Source organism: Rhinoraja longicauda, chromosome 9 (assembly GCF_053455715.1).
Source record: "Rhinoraja longicauda isolate Sanriku21f chromosome 9, sRhiLon1.1, whole genome shotgun sequence".
In the NCBI taxonomy this organism is placed as follows: domain Eukaryota; kingdom Metazoa; phylum Chordata; class Chondrichthyes; order Rajiformes; family Arhynchobatidae; genus Rhinoraja; species Rhinoraja longicauda.
The window spans coordinates 6,772,159-6,796,735 of NC_135961.1; the positions used below are offsets into that span (position 1 = coordinate 6,772,159).

General features: G+C 42.6%; 1 protein-coding gene across 8 annotated transcripts in view; it reads left to right on the plus strand.

The window, feature by feature from the left end:
• Positions 1 to 24,577, plus strand: part of pde10a (phosphodiesterase 10A) — a 354,529-nt gene that overhangs the window by 167,660 nt on the left and 162,292 nt on the right. For 5 of the 8 annotated variants that reach the window (XM_078405762.1, XM_078405766.1, XM_078405764.1 and 2 more), the window contains 2 exons: positions 3,184 to 3,312; positions 23,137 to 23,199. In XM_078405762.1, the coding sequence (XP_078261888.1) occupies positions 3,184 to 3,312; positions 23,137 to 23,199 (192 nt within the window). The remainder of the gene's footprint in view (positions 1 to 3,183; positions 3,313 to 23,136; positions 23,200 to 24,577) is intronic. The other 3 variants (XM_078405765.1, XM_078405768.1, XM_078405769.1) reach the window with 2 other exon arrangements.

A 24,577-nucleotide genomic window follows, 5' to 3' on the forward strand; every position in this document is an offset into this window, starting at 1 on the left:
CATAGCATCATTATAAGCTACTTGAAGTCTCTGTAAACTTGCTTTTCTGTAGTTTGACCACATGTGTGCAGTATAGAGTGGTGTACAATATGGTCTGAACAGAGACATCTTCACTCCATCTGTACACGCACTAAACTTGCGTAAGGGAATGTTCGCTTGTGGATACATCATGCGGCGTTGCCTATAAATATCCTCGTCATCTGTCATTTGTTCTGTAATAAAATGTCCAAGATATTTTACCTTTTTACAGACACAAAGATTATTATCAGACAATTTAAAATCAGGTGATTTTAGACATTTATCCTCTTTGGTTCTACAGATCATAACAACACTCTTACCGGCATTATATTTGAAATCATGTTCCACGCCATGCACAGAACATATAGTAAGGAGCTGCTGGAAACCAGCGCTAGATGGACTAAGGACCACAAGATCATCTGCATACATAATATGGTTCACTAGAGTATTACCAATCATGCACCCAGTATTACAGGCTTTCAATTGCTTGGACAGATCATCAATATAGAGATTAAAAAGAACTGGGGACAAGATTCCCCCGTGTCTGACACCAATGTTAACCCCAAATGGGGCTGAGACCCTATTGCCCCATTTTACTTGCATAGTCTGGTGGGCTTACCAGTAAGCCAGAATTCTCACAATGTATTTGGGCGCCCCTCTTTGACTCAATTTAACAAACAACTTTCTATAAGGCTTTGGAAGCATCGATAAGGCACATAAGAACTGATGTTTTTACCTCTATATTTGTTTACAATTTCCTTTAAGGCATATATACACGTTTGTGCCATGTTTATCTTTAAAACCAAACTGGTTATCTGTGGAGTTAACAAACTCATTTAATCTATCCAGCAGAATTCTTTCTCAGACTTTGGACAGTATGCTGGCTAAAGCTATGGGCCTGTAATTATCTAGGCTGCCTACTTTAACAGCTTTGTCCTTGATGACTGACACCAACAGAACAGACAACATTGAGTCTGGTAACAAGCCATGAATCATAAAGCCAGTAAAACAAATAGCAAGGAGAGGAGCTATCCTCATACTGGCACATTTAAGATGTTCTGCAGAAATATGATCCAAACCACTTGCTTTGTTGTTGGACAGCTTGCTTATAGCTTGATACACCCCATATGACATAATCACCATTGAATCATTACTCTCAATACTGTCCACCCTATACAAATCATTTTGGACACAGTTGAATGAAGTACTATAGTGCTGTTGCCATAACTCCACAATACTGTCTGTTCCGGAGACTCCATCTACAGTGCATGGTAGAGACGTTTTGCAGTTGTTAAGAACTCTCACTACTTTCCAAAAATCCGTAGCATTGTTACTTGGCAGCTTCTTAGCCATGGAATCAGCCCTTATGGCTTGCTCATTTTTACAGATGAAGCGAACAGCATACATATATCTTGCATTAGTGAACTTCTTGTACTCAAGTTATTTATGAAATTTTGAAATTTTGAGACACTGGATGAAATCCTGGCACTTATCAATGATGATCAATTTTGGGAGTCTGTCGTTTGGCATATGAACTACAATACCTGCCAAACAAAGCTCACTGAGTGTAGTTAGAGCCTCTACAATGGGGAGGTTAGCCTGGACGAGGGCAGTGATGTTGGTTCACTTATCTTTTCAGGGAATTTGAAGGAGTTTGTGAAGGCAGAATGTGTTTTTTTTGTCCTGTGCTCAGAGAGACCTGCTGTAAGTTGTCCAGGAATCGTGAGCCTGTAGGAGAGTAGAGTTCACTGCTATCCAGTAGCTCCGACATTTTGTGCCAGTCTGATGTCAAGTACCCCTTTCCTCAATGGATCAAAGACTGTGCTGACAATAGTGAATTTCATGATTGAGAAATAGGAGCAGGTTGGCAGAGGACCTCTGCCTTGCAGATGTGTGTCTGACTGTTGTGTTTACCTTGCACTAAACGTTATTCCCTTGCCATGCATCTGTACACTGTAAATGGATTGATTGTAATCATGTATTGTCCTTCTGCTGACTGGTTAGTACACAACAAAAAGCTTTTCACTGTACCTCGGTGCACGTGACAATAAACTGAACTGAACCCATCGTCTGGTATTGTAGATTAGTGTAATGGTGTCACTCATGTTATGTGTCATGCTTTTGTAGTTACGCCCCTTTAGCTTTTGAGTGACCACTGCTTGGGTGATTCGGGTTAGTGTAAGTGGAACGTGCAGGCGTGAGATCGTGCTTGCTATGTAGTTAATAAAGTCTTTGGATCATTATCCAAGTGTAAGGCTTCTGTTATTATACAGTCAACACAACAGCATGTTTTAGTGAACAAGCCAGCGTGGCTTGCAGCTCGAGAGTACATACCCTTTAACTCATGGGACTGCAGGATTTCAGTTAAGAAATCCATGCTTTATTCTATTAAAGTGGATACATGGTACAAACCTATCAACTAATGCCAACCTTTAGTTCAATTTGGTACTATTAATTGAAAGTGAGCCTATTACAGAATCAACAGGTTAGATTTTCTTCTTTTTATATCTGATAGGCACAGCATATCTGGTAGGTACTGTGTTCTGTGAGGGCATCGTGTGACTTTTTCACAAGACTATTTTCAAGATCCAGCACTGCTAGAGCTGGCCAATGCTCCAGCTTCAATTTGCTGCAGAAAGTTGAGCAGGAAGGTAAAGATAGATGTAGGCCTTGGTTTGCAGTTCTATTGTTCAACACTAAAATAGAATTAAAAGGGTTGCCCACAAAGCCTTTGGTGGCAAGATCATGAACTAGATTATTTTTAAAGAGCTCTTTTAAAGCAGCACGAAAGCGAGACGCAACAAGATGGCTTGGTTTAATTTGTCTTTTACTCTTTTTTCCCTTAATTATGCCAAAACTTTGAACTCGTGATTTTCAAAATAATTCCAAACTTTTAGATTTCTTAATGATGCAAATCTAGAATTCTGTAGAGAAAAAAAATACAATACATATAAGCATTTATCTGATAACTTTGGAGAATGATGCTGCCTTCTTTTTGCCATTAAATGAAGATTCCACTTTATGATTGCTACTGACCAATTACAAATCTTTGTTGTTGGTTTGCAGCAGTGCAATAATGATCCATCGGGCAACAAATTCAGTTGTTAAGCAATAATTTATTCAATTCTTGCAGACTTTCACTTTTTATATGTTGTATCTTTCCAGGTCTGACAGATGATAAAGTAAAGGCATACCTTTCCCTTCATACACATGTACTGGAAGAATTTGTGGCAGAACATGTTGATGCCGAAACAATAGAAAAATGGCTAATCAAGAAACACAACAGACAAGAAGGTAAACTTACTGCTCCGTTAATTATCAAAGAGCAATATTTGTGAACAACTTAAAAGTTCATATCATGGAATGTCTTCCTATAGACGAACCTTAAGCAGATTACCTATGCTCATATTTGCTGGCATCAGTTAAGGTAACTTGACATAGGTTTGGGGGAAGGAGGGGGGCGAGCTCATTTCATAGGTGCAAGAAAAGGCAATAAATGTTGTCATATACGTCCTGGCACACCATAGTTCTGAATCAGTATATTACAAATGCCCTCCACCATTCAGTTCAAATTGTCTACACAGGCAAACCCACTTTATGGTGGGACTCATTCTTTGAAAACCGTAAGTATTGGAATTTTCCGTACGCAAAACCTTACTTCCTATTGAATCCAAAGTTATGTGGAGACGCCTCCTCTGGGATGTTTTTCTCACAATAGTAATGATGAGTACCGCTGCTGCTGGTTCAAGGCAGGAAGCAACGTAAGTGATTGCCTTGGCAATTTCCAAAGCAAATCTCTTAAGTGGCCAGCAGCTACGTTTGGAGGCATAAGCAAATGCTTATCACCTTCCAGCATTTGGTTTGAACGGCAACATAGACTTTAAATGCACATCAAACTTGGGTGAGACAAGGTCTAGACCTGAAATGTCATCTGTCCATGCCGACCACAGGTGCTGCCTGACCTTCTGAGTCCCTCCAGCATTTTGTGTTTTGCTCAAGCATTTACATTTTCTTGTGTCAACAAAAGTAACAGTGGTTACCTCGATTTATAACTTCCGCTTAACATTGCTGACCCCCTTTGGATATCTTGAGGTTAAATAATATGGAAAACATTTGAGTGGTAAGTTTGCTAGAAAGGAAAATGATCTTACTGAGTTGACTAGTTTATTGTCACGTGCACGTGAAAAGCTTTTGTTAGGTGCTAACCAGTCTGCGGGAAGACAGTACATTATTACAAGTGAGCCATCCACAGTGTACAGATGCATGATAAAGGGAATAATGTGAATAACGTTTAGTGCAAGATAATGTCCAGTAAAGTTCGATCAAAGATAGCGCAGGGGTCTCCAAACAGGTAGACAGTAGCTCAGGACTGCTCTCTAATTGGTAGGATGGTTAAGTTGCCTGGTAACGGCTGGGATGACTGTCCCTGAATCCACATCCCTGAAAGGCGTAGACTATTTTCTAAATGGGTAGAGGATCTGGAAATCAGAGGTGAAAAGGGACTTGGGAATGCCGGTGCGGGATTCCCAAAAAGTTAATTTGCAAGTCGAATCGGTAGTAAGGAAGGAAGACACAATGATAGCATTTATTTCAAGAGGACTTGAATACAAAACCAGGGATGTAATGCTGAGGCTCTATAAGGCGCTGGTAAGGCCGCATTTGGAGTATTGTAAGCAATTTTGGGCACCATATCTGAGGAAGGATGCACTGGCTCTGGAGAGGATCCTGAGGAGGTTTACAAGCATTATCCCGGGAATGTGTGGGTTAACATATGATGAGCGTTTGACGGCAGTGGGCCTGTAATCTCTGGAGTTTGGAAGGATGAGACTTACCGAATTGAAACTTACCGAATAGTGAAAGACTTAGATAGAGTGGATGTGGAGAGGATGTTTCCACAAGTGGGAGAGTCCAGGACCAGAGGTCATAGCCTCAGAATTAAAGGACGCTCCTTCAGGAAGGAGATGAGTAGGAATTTCTTTAGTCAGAGGGTGGTGAATCTGTGGAATTCTTTGCCACAGAAGGCTGTGGAGGCTGTCAATGGATATTTTTCAGGCAGAGATACAGTGCCCTCCATAATGTTTGGGACAAAGACCCATCATTTATTTATTTGCCTCCGTACTCCACAATTTGAGATTTGAAATAGAAAACATAGAAACATAGAAAATAGGTGCAGGAGTAGGCCATTCGGCCCTTCGAGCCTGCACCGCCATTCAATATGATCATGGCTGATCATCCAGCTCAGTAGCCTGTACCTGTCTTCTCTCCATACCCCCTGATCCCTTTAGCAAAAAGGGCCACATCTAACTCCCTCTTAAATATAGCCAATTAACTGGCCTCAACTACCTTCTGTGGCAGAGAATTCCACAGACTCGCCACTCTCTGTGTGAAGAAATGTTTTCTCATCTCGGTCCTAAAAGACTTCCCCCTTATCCTTAAGCTGTGACCCCTGGTTCTGGACTCCCCCAACATCGGGAACAATCTTCCCGCATCTAGCCTCTCCAACCCCTTAAGAATTTTATATGTTTCTATAAGATCTCCCCTCAGTCTTCTAAATTCCAGCGAGTACAAGCCCAGTCTATCCAGTCTTTCCTCATATGTAAGTCCCGCCATCCCAGGGATCAATCTGGTGAACCTTCTCTGTACTCCCTCTAAGGCAAGAACGTCTTTCCTCAGGTTAGGAGACCAAAACTGCATACAATACTCCAGGTGCGGGTTCACCAAGGCCCTGTACAACTGCAGCAGAACCTCCCTGCTCCTAAACTCAAATCCTCTTGCTATGAATGCCAGCATACCATTCGCTTTCTTCACTGCCTGCTGCACCTGCATGTTTGCTTTCAATGACTGGTGCACCATGACACCCAGGTCACGTTGCATCTCCCCTTCTCCCAATTGGTCACCATTCAGGTAATACTCTGCTTTCCTGTTCTTGCCGCCAAAGTGGATAACCTCACATTTATCCACATTATATTGCATTTGCCATGCATTTGCCCACTCGCCTAATCTATCCAAGTCACTCTGCAGCCTCCTAGCATCCTCCTCGCAGCTAACACTGCCACCCGGCTTCGTGTCATCCGCAAACTTAGAGATGTTGCATTCAATTCCCTCGTCCAAATCATTAATATACACTGTAAATAACTGGGGTCCCAGCACTGAGCCTTGCGGTACCCCACTAGTCACTGCCTGCCATTCCGAAAAGGACCCGTTTATTCCTACTCTTTGCTTCCTGTCCGCCAACCAATTTTCTATCCACCTCAACACTGAACGCTCAATACCGTGTGCTTTAAGTTTGTACACCAATCTCCTATGTGGGACCTTGTCGAAGGCCTTCTGAAAGTCCAGATATAACACATCGACTGGTTCTCCCTTATCCACTCTACTAGTTACATCCTCGAAAAATTCTATAAGATTCGTCAGACATGATTTGCTTTTGGTAAATCCATGCTGACTTTGTCTGAAAAATCACATGTGGTTAAAGTGCACATTGTCAGATTTTAATAAAAACCATTTTTATACATTTTGATTTCACCATTGAGAAATTACAGCTGTGTTTATACATAGTCCCCCCATTTCAGGGCACCATAATGTTTGGGACACAGCAATGTCTTGTAAATGAAAGTAGTCATGTTTAGTATTTTGTTGCATATCCTTCGCATGCAATGACTGCTTAAAGTCTGCGATTCATGGACATCACCAGTTGCCGGGTGTCTTCTCTGGTGATGCTTTGCCAGGCCTGTATTGCAGCCATCTTTAGCTTCTGCTTGTTTTGGGGGCTAGTCCCCTTCAGTTTTCTCTTCAGCATATAAAAGGCATGCTCAATTGTGTTCAGATTGGGTGATTGACTTGGCCACTCAAGAATTTACCATTTTTTAGCTTTGGAAATCTCCTTTGTTGCTTTAGCAGTATCTTCTTCTTCTTCTTAAACCCTTGGCTCCTCTAGGGAGCATAGGCCATTGACAAATGTCCTCCACTTCACTCAGTTGTTGCCGGTTCTTTCGAGATCTCCCCAGTTGAGCCCACTCCAAGACATTTCTGCCGAGACACCTCTTCTCCAGTTGTTCCTGGGGCGACCTCGTTTCCTTTTTCCTTGGGAGTTCCATTTCAGGGCTTGCCGGGTGATGTTTGTGGCAGGTTTTCTGAGGGTGTGTCCAATCCAACTCCATTTTCTCTTTCGAATTTGTAAGTCAATGGGATCCTGGCTTGTTCTTTTCCACAGGTTCACATTGCTTACTTTGTCTCTCCTCCAGATGTTTAGTATTCTCCTGAGACAGGTGAATGAATGTTTGCAGCCGGTTTGTTGTGCGTTTTAGTTGTTTTCCATGTCTCTGATCCATACAGCATTACCTGCTTCACATTTGAATTAAAGGCGCGTATTTTGGTGTTGATTGAGATGTATTTTGAACTCCAGATCTTCCTGAGCATGTTAAACACCACCCTAGCCTCATTGATTCTGTTTTTTATGTTTGCATCTGCCCCTCCGGTGGTGTCCACAACACTGCCTAGGTATGTGAATGTTTCTACCTCCTCCAGGGCAGTGCTGTGCATGAGGGTAGGGTTGCTGGTTTTGGAGTGGATCTTCATCACCTGTGTCTTTGCTGTATTGGGTGTAAGACCCAGTTTTGTTGCAGCTTCTAAGAAAGAGTCTGTCTTCTCCTGCATTTGTATCTGTGTGAAGGGAGAGCTATGTCGTCTGCAAAGTCAAGGTCATCTAGCTGTTCCCACATTGTCCACTGAATTCCATTTCTTTTCCCTTCTGTTGTTTCCATCATGATCCAGTCAATTGCCAGGAGGAACAGGAATGGTGACAGTAGACATCCCTGCTTGACGCCCGTCTTGACACTAAAGCTGTGGGAGAGCTGGCCTGCATGCATAACTTTGCATGAGGTTCCATCATACGAGTTCTTGATTAAGTTTATGATCTTGGGAGGAATTCCACAGTGGTCCATTAGGCGCCATGGTGTTGTTCTGTCTAAGCTGTCAAACGCTTTCTCAAAGTCGATGAAGTTGATGTACAGGGACGTGTTCCATTCAATAGACTGTTCAATGATGATGCGTAGTGTTACTATGTGGTCTGTGCATGAGTGATCCTTCCTGAATCCTGCTTGCTGGTCCCGTAGCCTCTTGTCTACAGCTTCCTGAAGACAGTTAAGGATGACCCGGTTGAGAATTTGACTGGGTACAGAATGTAGGGTGATCCCTCGGTAGTTACATTTCCTTAGGTCACCTTTTTTTTGGCAGATTCACAATGTATTCCTCTGCCCATTCTGTGGGTGTCTTTGCCTCTTCCAAAATTCTCCCAAAGCAGCCGTAGAGCATGTCTGTTGATGAGTCTATCAAGGGCTTCAGGTGGAATATTGTCAGGGCCAGCAGCCTTGCCAGTTTTCAGTTGCTTGATTGCAGCCTTTAGTTCTGATTTTGTTGGTCTATGACACTTAATATGTAGTGGTATCCTGGTTTTGGGAATATGTGGCTGCACTGCCGGTGGTGGCCTGTTTAAGACTTCTTCGAAATGCTCTACCCATCTGTCAAGCTGCGCCTCCCGGGTTGAAAGCAGTTGGCCATTCTTGTCTGTAATTGGTTTATTACTGTGCAGGTATGTCCCGGACAATTTCCTTGTGATGGTATATAATTCCCTCATGTTCCTTTGAGTCGCTGCAATTACTGCCTCCTTGGCAAGCCTCTCCACCAGTGTTCTCTTATCCCTCCTGATGTCCTTTCACACTTCTTTGTGGCATCTGTTGTACTCCTTTGGGGCCAAAGCCTTTTCAGCTCTTCTTCTTGAGCTGTTCACCTTCTCTTTGAACTTTGTTGGATTGTGTTGAGGGTTTCTGGTGTTATCCACTCCTTGTGCTTTTGGGTCCTTCTCCCTAGGGCCACCTCACAGGTTGAGCTCCAAGCAGCTTTTAGGTGTTCCCACTCCTCATTTATTGTCCATCCTTCTTTCCTCCTCAGCTGTAGCTCTGTATTTTCCCTTGAGAGGATATCCTTGAACTTCTTCACCACTTGAGCACTGCTGAGGTATTCAGTGTTGTATTTTGCTCTTTGGCTTTTGGCCCAGTGGTGTCTCCTCAGCCTTAGCTTGAATTTCCCTACCAGGTGGTGGTGGTCTGAAGCTGCATCTGCTCCCCTTCTTGTTCTGACATCTTCGGAACTTTTTACAGATACAAATATGGTCAATTTGATTTTCTGTGACATGATCTGGTGACACCCAAGTTGCTTTGTGAATTGTTTTATGGGGAATACACTTGCCCCAATCACTAGGTTATTTTTAACACAGGTCTCAGCAAACATCTCGCCATTTTCATTCATTTTCCCCACTCCATGTTTTCCCATTGCTGCCTCATATCCCTCGTTTTGGTCTCCAATCTTGGCGTTGAAGTCACCTAGTAGGTTTGGAATCATTGTCTTGCTGTAGAATAAACCGCTGGCCAGTGTGTTTTGAAGCATTTGTTTGAACTTGAGCAGATAGGATGTGTCTATACACTTCAGAATTAATTATGCTACTACCATCAGCAGTTGTATCATCAATGAAGATAACTGAGCCAGGACCTTCAGCAGTCATACATGCCCAGGCCATAACACCCCCACCACCGTTAATCTTCGTTATATTTGTCCACAAGACCTTTTTCCAGAATTATGGTTGCTCTTTTAAGTACTTCTTGGCAAATTGTAACCTGGCCATCCTATTTTTGTGGCTAACCAGTGGTTTGCATCTTGCAGTGTAGCCTCTGTATTTCTATTCATGAAGTCTTCTGCGGACAGTGGTCATTGACAAATCCACACCTGACTCCTGAAGAGTGTTTCTGATCTGTCGGACAGGTGTTTGGGGATTTTTCTTTATTGTAGAGAGAATTCTTCTGTTATCAGCTGTGGAGGTCTTCCTTGGCCTGCCAGTCCCTTTGTGATTAGTAAGCTTACCTACGCAGCAGCATTTATTTTCATGCATTAATTAAATACAAATGAAAATATATCAAAGAGAAAGAGCTAACTCAAAGCTTTCATTTGAGCCAAACAGTTGTTGTTGGCTGTGGGTGACTAAATTTCGTCCAGAAAACTTGTTTTTTGGATGACAAATAAAGATATCTTGAATCTAGATCATGGTATAATACCATTTCCTTCCAAAGATACGATAAATCAAAGTCGTAGTGACTGATCAGCCATGATCGCATTGAATGGCGGTGCTGGCTCGAAGGGCTGAATGGCCTACTCCTGCACCTATTGTCTATTGTCTATTGTCATATGGACAGTTTCCATGTCAACGCGCATTGGCAACATTGTGATTCCGCATGACAATAGACAATAGACAAATTCAGGTCGCCTGCAGTCAAATCGGCTGCAGTTAGTTAGCTGCGGCTGTCGGCTTTCAAACTTGATACAAACTAACAGCAGTAGACGAATCTGCCGCCGACAGTTCACAGCCGCGACTGTAAAAAAAACCATACCTGCGAAACAGCAGCGCCATCTAGCGGGATTGCAAGTGCTTACGTGCACTCTTTCTTCTGAATAATGTTCCAAACAGTTCATTTTGGTAAGCCTAAAGTTTGGCTGATGTCTCTAACAGTTTTATTCTTGTTTCTCAGTCTCATAATGGCTTCTTTGACTTTCATTGACACAACTTTGATCCTCGTGTTGATAAACAGCAATAAAAGCTTCCAAAGGTGATGGAAAGACTGAAGGAAAGACTAGGTGCTGAGAGCTCTTCTTCCTGTATTAAGGAGGTATTTAAACACATCTGAGCAATTACAAACACCTGTGAAGCCATGTGTCCCAAGCATTATGGTGCCCTGAAATGGGGGGACTATGTATAAACACAGCTGCAATTTCTGCATGGTGAAACCAAAATGTATAAAAATACCCTTTAATAAAATCTGACAATGTTCATTTTAACCACATGAGATTTTTCTATTACAAATCTCAAATTGTGGAGTACAGAGGCAAATAAATAAATGATGGATCTTTGTCCCAAACATTATGGAGGGCACTGCAGATAGTTTCTTGATTAGTACGGATGTCAGTGGTTATGGGGAGAAATCAGGAGAATGGGGTTAGTAGGGAGAGATAAATCAGCCATGATTGAATGGCAGAGTAGACTTGATGGGCCGAAAGGCCTAATTTAGCTCCTATCACATCTTGACCTTATGACCTAATCTGTAGATGTGAATTTTCATACATATACCTTTTGCCCGAAGGGGGAGGGGAGACGAGGGAGTGGCCAAGGTGTGACATCCTTGATTATGCTGGTCACCTTGCTGATGCAGCATGAGGTGTAAATGGAGTCAATGGAATGGAGGTGGTTTGCTTGATGGTCCGAGCTGCATCCAAAATTCTCTGCAATTTCTTGTGGTCTTGGATGGAGCTGTTCCCAAACCAGGCTGTGATGCATCCCGTGGGATAAAATGCTTTCTACGGCGCATCTGTAGAAGTTGGTGAGAATTGTTGGTGAGAACCTTCCTAAGTGTTCTAAGGAAATGTAGGTGTTGGTGCGCTATTTTGGCCATTGCTTCAATATGGGTGGTCCAGGAGAAGTTGTTGGTAATATTTACTCCTAGGAATTTTTGAAGCTTTCAGCTATCTCTACTTTGGCGCTGTCAATGTGCACTGTTTTGCTTCCTGAAGTCGATCATTATCTCCTTTGTCTTGCTGACATTGAGAGAAGGGTTGTTTTCTTGACACCAGGTCACAAGATTTTCAATCTCCTTCCTGTACTCCATCTCATTATTTGATATCCGGCCCACAATGGTGGTGTCGTCTGAAAATTTGTGAATTGAATTAGATTTTGTGTTTATGTAATTTTTTTTTCTCCCCACATACTTTCCGTGAGAACAAATGTTATTCTGTATCTTGGATAGATATTTGTCAATTTTGTAAGGGCAAGTTTCTGCAACTCAAGTGGCAGTAGAGGCCATAGGCCATTCAATAGTAAATTCACAGTTGTTTAGTCATCTGAGAAATTCCCTGTGGATATCTGATTTGGAATTGAAATATGGAGTTCTGGAAGAAGTCATTGATTCCATATTCCTCTCTCTACATTTCTGCTTCCTCTCTCCAGGATATAATACAGATCTAATCCTTTACTTTGAACTTTAGATAGTTCCTCTGTCCCTCTCTTCCCCTCCTCCTTCCCAGATCTCCCTCTATCTTCCTGTTTCCACCTATATCCTTTCTTTGTCCCACCCCCTCCCCTGACATCAGTCTGAAGAAGGGTCTCGACCCGAAACGTCACCCATTCCTTCTCTCCAGAGATGCTGCCTGACCTGCTGAGTTACTCCAGCATTTTGTGAATAGTCCTTTACTTCATATTATCACTTTTTCTTGGTGCTTACTTGTCTTTTTGTGTTAACACGACTTCTCATTCCTTACCAATTCCATGTATCTCTGCTTTCTTGGTAACATTCTTCACAGATAAGATTTTTGTCAATGAGCTGCATTTCCGTTATAACCTCATTGTGCATTTTAATACTTGGTCTCACTGGAACTTGGCAACTCTCTGCGTAAAAGGATCCACTGTCATCCGATACAATTGTTTTACTCTTTTAAATCTCTTTTCTACTTGTAAGTATAGCCCATTTGCTCTCTCTATTGTACATGAGTTTGACAATTGATGATGCATGGTATTATCTGATCTGTAGCAAAACACAGCTTTTCACTGTACATGAACCTAAACCCTCGTGTCTCTATATGTATTCTTCCATTTCATTTATCATGGTTTGTAAATCCTACTATTCTTCTGGACTCATACAGCACACCTCTACCGCAATGTCCATTCTAACACACTAAACTGATCCATATACACCATATATACTAGCTTTTGGCCAATAATCTGAAATGCCTAGATGATTCAAGTGCTCATTCAGATACTAAATAAATACTGAGAATAAATTTGTACAACTCAGGTTCCCAACTCGGCCTCCTCTATTACAAGAACAACAAACTCAGCCTGTCCAGTCTTCTCCATAACTGAAACATTCCATCCCAAGTGACATCCGGGTAAGTCAGATGGTGGAATCTTGAGCAAAAAACAAAGTCCTGGATAAATCCAGTGGGCCAGGTAGCATCCGTGATGGGAAATGAACAGATGACATGTTGGGTTTATTATTTGCTCTTGGTAAATCACCTCTGCGTTTTATCGAGTGCATTCATGATCCTCCGAATTTGTGCAAACAGAACTTTACACAATACTCCACTTACTGCCCAATCCTACGACCTGTGCTGCAAGTGTTAGGAAGCCTTGGACTTGTACACTGAGCTCTTTTTGTTCCTCAAACCCCCACTGGGGGTTACCTTATTAGACCTTCCTTTTCTATCGTCATTGTTTCTCCTTTGAGCCAGTTGCTTTGCTTTTCTTATTTGAACGAACTAATTTCAACTGTTTTTGCTTCCTTCTTGAGATGGTGGCAACAACAGAATGACTAAAACCATCAGAATTTGTGTGATCATTTTCAAAGCTCACAAATACCGCAGAAATGCTTAAACAGTTCACATAAAGTCTTTTTTTTAAATCAATCTGCACATTGTGGCAGTTCTTCCAGGATACTTTCAAAGACTAACTCAATGGATATTTTTAAGGCAGAGATAGATAGATTCTTGTTTAGTACAGGTGTCAGGGGTTGTGGAGGCAAGAGAATGGGGTTAGGAGGGAGAGATAGATCAGCCATGATTGAATGGTGGAGTAGACTTGATGGGCTGAATGGCCTAATTCTGCTCCTATCACTTGACCTTTCAACATTTGTTCCTTTCTTATTTTCAAAACTTAACTTGGTATGAGGAATTTGCTGGAATCTGATTTCTGGTTAGATTTAGGCTAGTATCAACTTTTACATGCAAGTAAAATGTTGAGGACTTTGAAGGAATATTTTGAGTTTAGTTTGTCAAAATGTTTGAAATTCCAAGTAATTTGCAAGGAGCATGTCTGTATTTCAGGTTTGGTTCCTGACGTTACCTGTTGCCTGTTTCATAACAGTAATGAAATTCTGGAGATCAATTTGGCTGTATCCTCCCTCTGGCAATGGTGATGGCCAAAGACAGAAAGGTCGGAATGGGACGGGGAGTTAAAATGATTAGCAAGGGGGAAATCCTTCATTTAGAGCACAAGTGCCTTCTCCATTGCCAGAGTGGGGCCATGCGTGAACTGCAGGAATAACCTTGTATTTCGCTTGGGTGGCTTGGAGCCCAGTGTAATGAGCATTGAATTCCCTAGTTTTGTGTGTTCCCCTCCTGCTCCCTACTCTTTCCTCCCCGCCCCGGTGCCTGCCAATGTCTTCCACTGTCTCCTGCACTTCCACCGGCCATCATGCTCCTTTCCCCTCTGTCATGCCCCTTCTCTGGTGCCCTTTTGCCTACTTTTTGCCTTTGTAGTTTGGTCACGTATCCAGAATGCCCCCCTGGATCAGAGGTTAACGGCTATAACGAGAAGTTGGACAAACTTGTGATTATTTTCATTGGAAGTTCAGAGGCTGAGGGGAAATCTGCTAGAAGCTTCTAAAATTATGAGACGTGGATAGACAGTCAAACCCCTTTTCCCAAATATGTGAACATGCATGATATGAAGAAATTTATTCACAAAATGCTGGAGTAACTCAGCAGGTCGGGCAGCATCTCGGGAGAGAAGGAATGGGTGACGTTTCGGGTCGAGACCCTTCTTCAGACTGATGTCAGGGGGGCGGGACAAAGAAAGGATATAGGTGGAGACAGGAAGATAGAGGGAGATCTGGGAAGGAGGAGGGGAAGAGAGGGACAGAGGAACTATCTAAAGTTGGAGAAGTCGATGTTCATACCACTGGGCTGCAAACTGCACAGGCGAAATATGAGGTGCTGTTCCTCCAATTTCCGGTGGGCCTCACTATGGCACTGGAGGAGGCCCATGACAGAAAGGTCAGACTGGGAATGGAAGGGGGAGTTGAAGTGCTCGGCCACCGGGAGATCAGTTTGGTCAATGCGGACCGAGCTCAGGTGTTCAGCGAAGCGATCGCCGAGCCTGCGCTTGGTTTCACCGATGTAAATAGAAGAAATATGGAGGCAGTGCAGGCAGAAGGCATTTGTATAAGTAGGCATCATGTTTGGCACAGTCATTGTAGGCTGGAACGGCCTGTCCATCTGCTGTACTCTTCTATGTCCTATTAAATGAGCGAGCAAAGAATCTTTGTTTTGCTTGCTATACCATATTTGATATACCAGGCATAGTTACAATCAGTTCAAAAACAAGTACAATATATAAAGCAAAAGGGAAGATACAGACTGCAGAATGGTGTTCTCAGCATTAGTTCTCTAATATTCTCAATGGGCTAGTTGTGAATCGAAGGGTACCCCATCTTATGGAAGGAATGTTCAGAAGCCTGAGAATGGAGGGGAAGACTGTTCCTGAGTCTGGCGGTGAGTGCTTTCAAACTTCTGTACGTTCTGCTGGATGGAAACAGGCAGAAGAAAAAATGACTAAGATGGGACAAGTCTTTAATTATCTTGAAGATAGACAGAAAATGCTGGGGTAACTCAGAGGGTCGGACAGCATCTCTGGAGAAAATGGATAGGTGTCTTTTCGTTCTGGGATCCTTCTTCAGACTGATTGCAGGGGGGGAGCGAGAAAAATTAACCGGAAGTAAGAAGGGATCGGATAAATCACAGCCAGCAACCGATGACCTTGGGCGAGTATTTATTTCACAAAATGCTGGAATAACTCAGCAGATCAGGCAGCATCTCAGGAGAGAAGGAATGGGTGACGTTTCGGGTCGAGACCCCTCTTTAGACTGATGTCAGGTGGGCGGGACAAAGGAAGGATATAGGTGGAGACAGGAAGATAGAGGGAGAACTGGGAAGGGGGAGGGGAAGAGAGGGACAGAGGAACTATCTAAAGTTGGAGAAGTCAATGTTCATACCGCTGGGCTGCAAGCTGCCCAAGCAAAATATGAGGTGCTGTTCCTCCAATTTCCAGTGGGCCTCACTATGGCACTGGAGGAGGCCCATGACAGAAAGGTCAGACTGGGCGTGGGAGGGGGAGTTGAAGTGCTCAGCCACCAGGAGATCAGGTTGATTGAGGCGGACTGAGCGAAGGTGTTGAGCCTGCGTTTGGTCTCGCTGATGTAAAGAAGTTGACATATGGAGCAGCGGATGAAATAGATGAGGTTGGAGGAGAGGTGCAGGTGAACCTCTGGCTCACCTTGGGTGAGTAGGTTCCCTGATAGGCAGATTGTTGGACAAAGGTTAGATATAGAAGCAGGTGTGAACCCAAAAGGGATACGTAGGTGCGAACTGTGAAGGTGGTTAAAGGACTGTGGTTGGGGTGGGGGAAACTGGCGCAAGGTCACAGCCAGGGTTCGGGGGGGGGGGGGGGGGGGGAGGAGGAAAGGGGAGGAGGAGAGATGGGAGGTGTTTGTAGAAGTAACCTAAAATTGGAGAATTCAGCGTTCACAACCTTGGGTTGTATGTTGCCCAAGCGGAATATAAAGAGCTGTTCCTCCATTTAGTGTGTGGCCTCGCTCTGGTAATGGGGGAGGTTCAAGACTGAAAGCTCAGTATGGAAATGAGAAGAGGAGTTACAATGGTTAGCAACAGGGAGATCCAGTTCGCCTTTGCGGACCGCGCGCAAGTGTTAGGCAGAGAGGTCACCAAGTCTATGTACAGGAGCTCACCCTTTTCTCTGAGTTTAAGAGTCAGGACTCTGCTCTATACACTTTGATTTTTATTTTTGAAGTTTGTCTAATCATCAGCTTCCCCACTTTCTCCTCTGCTCTCCTAATCACTTTTGAATCTTTTTTCAACAGTTCTCATTATTCAATTTTTCAGCACAGTACTTCCAGCCAGGTTTATGTGAAGCTTGTACCAATTAGACAGTTTCTGCTTTCGCTGATATTAATGCCATTGTCTCAAGAAGTGAAACCATGATTCCCGCATTACTCAGTCATGTATTCAATAGTCCGGTCTTTTTATCCGTATGCCAATTGCCTACGGTTAGGGTAAAATTACAAAGATTATTAGCACTAACATTCTGCTTTTTATTTTGAACCCCACCTCCTCAAACACTCTATGCAGCATCTCTTTTTTGGTCCAAGGTGCTACATCCTCCCTCTCCCAAATCTTCGACCTGCAAAGAAATATACTTAACCATGGCATCATAGAAACATCGAAAATAGGTACAAGAGTAGGCCATTCTGCCCTTCGAGCCAGCACCACCATTCGATATGGTCATGGCTGATCATCCAAAATCAGTACCCCGTTCCTGCTTTCTCCTCGTATCTCTTGATTCCGTTAGCCCCAAGAGCTATGACTAACTCTCTTTGTAGTACATCCAGTGAATTGGCCTCCACTGCCTTCTGTGGCAGAGAATTCCACAGATTCACAACTCTCTGGGTGAAAAAGTTTTTCCTCATCTCAGTCCTAAATGGCCTGTCCCTTATTCTTAAACTGTGATCCCTGGTTCTGGACTTCCCCAACATTGGGAACATTTTTCCTGCATCTAGCCTGTCTCTTAAGAATTTTATATGTTTCTATAAGATTCCCTCTCATCCTTCTAAATTCCAGTGAATATAAGCCCAGTTGATCCATTCTTTCATCATGTGTCAGTCCCGCCATCCTGGGAATTAACCTGGTGAACCTACGCTGCACTCCCTCCATAGCAAGAATGTCCTTCCTCAAATTAGGAGATCAATACTCTTAATACTGCACATACCTCAGGTATGATCTCCCCAGGGCCCTGTTCAACTGCAGTAGGACCTCCTTGCTCCTAAACTCCAATCCTCTCGCAATGAAGGCCAACATGCCATTAGCTTTCTTCACTGCCTGCTGTACCTGCATGCTTACTTTCAGTGACTGATGTACAAGGACACCCAGGTCTCGTTGCACCTCCCCTTTTCCTAATCTGACACCATTCAGATAATAACCTGCCTTCATGTTCTTGCCTCCAAAGTGGATAACCTCACATTTATGCACATTATACTGCATCAGCCATGCTCCTGCCCACTCACACAACCTTGATATTTTGCCAGAGTCCGCTCGGAAATGCCTATACCTCCTCACAGTCTTCCTCACAGTTCACGACCCCAGCAATCGAGGTGTCATCTGCAAACTTACTAACCAGCCCTTTTATGTTTATGTCCAAGTCTGTTTTATATATCATAGACAGCAGAGGTGTCTGCACAGATGTGTGTGGAACTCCACTGGCCACAGATCTCCAGCCTAAATATTGTCGTTCCACCACAGCTCCCTGTCTTCTATCAGTAAGCCAGTTCGGAATCCATACAGACAAGTCACTGTTAATCCTATGTATCTTAATCTTCTAGATCAGCCTACCATGGAGGACTTTATCAAATACATTGCTAAAATCCCTATAGACCAACATCCCTATAGACCAACACCTACCATCATCGATCACTTTTGTCACCTCCTCAAAAAAACGCGATCATGTTAGCAAGACACAACTTGCCGTGTACACAGCAATGCTGACTATCCCTAATTAACCTACTTGTCCAAAAGGAAGTCAATCCTATCCCGAAGAATCCTCTCTAATGGCTTCTCTACCACTGATGTGAGGCTCATCAACCTACAATTCCCCAGATGCTCACAACATCCCTTCTTAAACAAAGTTACTCTTCAGTCCTCTGCGATCTCGCCTGCGGCTTGAGAAGGCACCAAGTTCCTCCTTTAGGCTCCCGCAATCTCTTCTCTTGCCTCTCTCATTAAACTGAGATAAATGCCATGAGGTCACAAGGATTTATCCATCCTAATGCTCTTTAAGAACCCCAACACATCCTCTTCCTCAATCTCAAACTGCCCTTGCATATTAGTTTTCCCCACACTGATCTCAATCTCCATGTCTGTCTCCTTGGCGAAAACAGATGCAAAGTACACGTTTAGTACCTCGCCTGCATTTAAGACTCCAAGCACAAATTGTGTGAGAGGTCTGTGGGAAGGATGAGCAACCTTGATCCTTTAGCGGTCCTGCCTGCTATCTTTTTAACCCTCTTGTTTTTAATGTAGGTATAAAAGGCATTGGGATTTTCTTTAATCTGACATCAAAGCCATATCGAGACCCCTTTTGGTCCTTCGAATCCCCTGCTTGAGTTATTAATAATAATAATAATAATATATTCCTTTATTCGTCCCACACCTTTATTCCTTTATTCCTCCATTCTTAATATTCCTGACTGATTCCATCCTCTTAAACCTTACATGTGCTTACTTTTTTTTAACCAAATTTACAACCACATTGGTCATCTAATGTACCAATACTGCCATCCTTATCCCTCTTCCTCACTGGAACTTGCTGTTCGGAACTTCGATCAACTGGTCTTTAAACAACTTCCACATGTCAGATGTAGACTTGCCCAATAACAATTGCTCACAGTTTATCCTCCCAAGCGCCTGGATAATAAAGTTGCAGTTTGCCATACTCCAACTTAGTACTTTCCCGCAAGGTCCAGCCTTCCTGTTCAAAACAATCTTAAAACTTATGGAGTTGTGATCATTATCCCCAATTTGCTCTTTCACTGAAGCACCAGTCACCTGGCCAGGCTCATTTCCCAACACAAGGTACAGTATGTTCCCTTCTCCGGTTGGACTTTCAATGTCAGCAAGACATTGTGGTCGACTTCAGGAAGCCTAGTGGTACACATACCCTACGTCGTATATTGACGGCGCCGAACGAGAGATGGTTGAAAGCTTCACGTACCCAGGAGTAAATATCACCAGCAACCTGTCTAGCTAGACTAACTATATTGAAACAACAGCCAGGAAAGCACACCAATGCATCTACTTCCTTAATAGGCTTGCGGGATTTGGCATATCCCCAACAACTCTCACCAACTTCTACAGATGCGCTGTAGAACGCATGTAATTAGGATGCTTCACAGCATGGTTTGGGAACAGCTCCATCCAGAACCACAAGAAATTGCAGAGAATTGAGGACGCAGCCCAGACCATCACACAAACCAACTTCCATTCCATTGACTCCATCTACACTTCACATTGCCTCGGCAAGGTCACCAGCATAATTGGGAACGCGTCTCACCTTGGTTACTCCCTCTTCTCCCCTCGCTAGGCAAGAGGTACAGCTTTAAAAGGGCATCAATAATACCGGTGCCCAATATTGAGAAAGTGAAGACATCCCTGTAAATTTGGCGTATTTCGGTAATCTGTCCACATACCTAGAGTTGCTGCTTTACAGCGAATGCAGCGCCGGAGACTCAGGTTCGATCCTGACTACGGGTGCTGCACTGTAAGGAGTTTGTACGTTCTCCCCGTGACCTGCGTGGGTTTTCTCCGAGATCTTCGGTTTCCTCCCACACTCCAAAGACGTACAGGTATGTAGGTTAATTGGCTGGGTAAATGTAAAAATTGTCCCTAGTGGGTGTAGGATAGTGTTAATGTACGGGGATCGCTGGGCGGCACGGACTTGGTGGGCCGAAAAGGCCTGTTTCCGGCTGTATATATATGATATGATATGATATGATACCTGTTCCTCTATCTCGTGATAGCTGTTGAGGGACCTATCTCATTAGAGTGAATGCAGTCTTCTTATTTCTGAGCTCCATCCATCCATATCATCACAGTGGACAAACCCTGGAGTATGTCATCTCTGAGTGCTGCCATCACATTCCTCCTGATTAGTAGACAAACTACTCCACTTCTTTTTCCTCTTCTCTCTAACACGTCTGAAACATCAAAACTCTGCAATGTTGAGCTGTAAATCTCTACACTGGCCACAACATCATCGTTCAAGCACTGATACAGACTCTTAAGTTCATCTCTTTACCCGCGATACTACTTGCATTGAAATAAACATACTTCAGCCTATCAGTTTCACCATTTTCCTTAACCCTGCCTGTCCCTTTGAGATTTACTGGTCATAACCTCTACCTTTCCATGAGTCCTTCCATTCTCTGACCCTGTACTCTGGTTCTCACCCACCCTCCACCCCCATTTCAGGTTAAACCCTTCCAAGTAGCACTAGCGAACCTCCCTGCAAGAATACTTGTTCCCCTCCAGTTCAGGTCAACCCGATTCTCTTGTACATAGAAACATAGAAAAATAGCTGCAGGAGTAGGACATTTGGCCCTTCGAGCCAGCACCGCCATTCAATATGATCATGGCTGATCATCTAAATCAGTACCCCGTTCCTGCTTTTTCCCCATATCCCTTGATTCCCTTAACACCATTGTGCCAGAGCTACTACACTACAAACTCCCACAGGCCATTAGGACTGTCAACTTTTATAACCCCAGAGACTAAATTTTTGTCGACACTTTTTGTGCTATGTTTAGTAACTTATTAACTTTATTTATATGCTGTAACTGTAATTCTTTTTGTGCACAACCCGCAGGCATTGCCACTTTCATTTCACTGCACATCGAGTATGTGTATGTGACAAATAAATTTGACATGACTTGACTTGACTCTCCCAGCTGACTGTGCCTGAACCCCTCGGTCAGTGGATCATCAACTTCCTGATAGACAGGAAGCAGCATGTGAGGCTGGGAAAGCACATCTCGGACCCGCAGACCCTCAGCATAGGAGCACGGCAAGACTGCGTACTCTCCCCTCTCCTTTACTCTCTCTACACCAACGACTGCACCTCCACAGACTCCTCTGTCAAGCTCCTCAAGTTTGCGGATGACACAACCCTGATTGGACTGATCCAGGATGGGGAGGAATCTGCCTACAGACGGGAAGTGACACAGCTGGCGTCCTGGTGCCATCGCAACAACCTGGAGCTCAATGCTCTCAAGACGATGGAATTAATTGTGGACTTTCAAAGAGCTCCCCCTCCCCTCCCCCCACTCACCAACAACACCACAGTCACATCGGTGGAGTCATTGAAGTTCCTTGGAACCATAATCTCCAGGGATCTTAAATGGGGGGCCACCATCGACTCCACAGGCCTCTCCCTTCGTGTTCCCAATTTACAGCTGTTTCTGACTTGCTAATTGTATCTTATAATTGATGCAAAATACCTGATTATTTATATTATTAATTCCCCTACCACATTTATGTGCAATCTGCATTCATTTTATTAATATTATTATTACATCTGTTGAAATTCCTGCATTTTATATATTTCTAGCTAGCTTTGCCTCGTTCTCTAATTTTTTCTACTTTATTAATTTTCTCTTGTCTTTTTTATATTCTGTACAGTCTTAAGACCTGCCATCCGAGTTTGTACAATTATATGTGTTTAACTTTGGTGCTATCTTTAACTTTTTAAGTTCATCACTGATGGTGGGTCCTCCCTTTTGGAAATGTTCTCACTAGAATGTATCCATTCTATATATTTTGAAGGATTCCCTTAAATACCCTGCTATTGTATCTGATCCTGCTTCAAATGTCAGGTTAACTGGTCTAAAATTCCCTGTTTTCTCTCTTCTGATCAGTGAGATTGTATCAGCTAGCCTTCACTCGACAGAAACGGATTGGGAGTTCAAAGACTGTTGGAAAATATTCACCATTGCTCTATTACTTGTAAACTAATTTGTGGGAAGATTAGTAAAAATCCTCATTTTGTGAACAGAATTAATGATCATTCTTTGGATGATATGGGATATTGAAAATGTTCCTTAATTGGAGTTCACACCGTTGAAAATTGAATAAACTAATTCAAATAAATTGACAAAACTTCATGTTGAATTTAATAATATTCAAAGATCATTTTAACTTCAGGAAGTTGTACTTAGTATCGATGTCCAAAAATATGGCCATATAAATTACTATGCATTTGTAGTACGAAGGAAATGTAAAGATGAACATTGGTTATAAGCTACTACTAACTGCAATTTTATTTGTAAACTTAGAGCATACTGCAACCTCAACATTCAGAGAACCATTTCAATCAGACATTTATTTCTAACAGCTCTGAATTGCACACCAGCCAGATGGATTTAAGTTTTCACATTTTATAAAGGTGACACTTCATGTCATGATTAGCTTCTACCAGCTAATTTATAGTTAACATTTGGATATAAAGTTGCCATGTATAACTGTTGCAGGTTTCTTAGTTTTTCTTTTAATCGACAAGCACGATATGCAAATAATGAAAATTTGGGTATATTTTTGAAATATTTAACAACTGAAATTAAATTATCTTTGTTAAACAGGACTTCTTGTATAATTTTAACAGTTCATGGAATTTTGTCCATGTAGGTGATGTTTTGCTGAAGTTAGCAAGCCCCACTCCTGAAACTCAAGGAACAGAATTATCTGGGGGTGAGTTCATTGAATAAGGAACTTTTAAATGTAATCATTTAATTTAAAAGTTTTAAGAAAAGGGGAATTTACATTTGTTGCACATGAATAACTAATTACATATGATTTGATCACATGTTCATATTTGATAGATTCAGAATAAAACATTGGTAAATTACCTGAATTCATTGTTAATCAAACTGGAATAAAACTTTATTCTCACTTGATGCCTACCTTCCTTTACATATTCGATTTGTTTTATTCATTTGAGCCTCTTTCTCTATTCCTCGTCTTGTTTTCGAGACATCTGCTCCCTTCCACTCTCTCACGCAACCATTCTCCTTCACAATCCCCCCTCTCCAGTGCTCCACTTGATCAAGGATCTCCCATGCTAGCCCCCCCCCCCCTACTAACTTGCCCACCCAATTAAATTTGGTATAAGCTAGCCTTTTTTTCTCAGGCACTGATGCCCCCTGCTCCCACAGCAGTACAACCCCCTAACCCCATTTACTTTGATGGAAACATAACCATCTCCCTCCCTGCTCTATTTCATATCCCACTTCCCACCGTAAGCCCCCTTCTTGTTGCTTTTCAATTTACATTTCATTTAACTATTATCCCTTTATTTGCAGTTAAGTCTGTTAGATCGCTTACTGCCGCCTTCCCATTTTTTCCTTCTCAATATTTTTGCTCCTTTGATCTTTGTTTTATTCTGTCTTTCGCGGTGATGATCAATCAATTGCATTTTAAAAAGTTAGAATCTGATGACTTTACAGGAGCACGGTAACCTGCTGTGCTTTTCTAGTTTTCATTTCTCCAATTTATTTGTTAGCGTAATTGTTACAGCTGAAATCCAATGGCGATTTGCATATTACAAAAGTAAAATAGTGAAGAAATAGTCTAAATTTTAAATTTGATGTTTAGTAGCCATCTGTCAGTATATGTGAATTGTTTCATTAAAATTTATATCTTTATTAATCTGTTTTGTGTATTTTGAAATCATGGTACCCTTTAAATTTGAGCAGCAAAGTAAAATGGTACAAGTTATAACCGATTCTCTCTGCACCCTCGATTCCAGACTTTTTCTAGATTATCAGTTTTTCTAGACCAACTGAGATCACGTGATAATGAAACGATAATACACTCCTGGCTCGCTAATGACACCCTCTCTGTGTCACTAAAGCACTATGGAGTGCTGCTGTTTCTTGCTGTCGGCGGTAGCTTTATCCGCTCCCCACTCAATTAATCTGCAGTCATTGGCAAAAATGGACACCACACTCCCTCTTTTATTCTTTATAACAAAGGTTTACTGTAAATGGACCAAAGCAGATGGGAGTGGTGTCCGTTATTGCTAATGACTGCAGATGATGGTCAATAGACAAAAGGACACAAAGTGCTG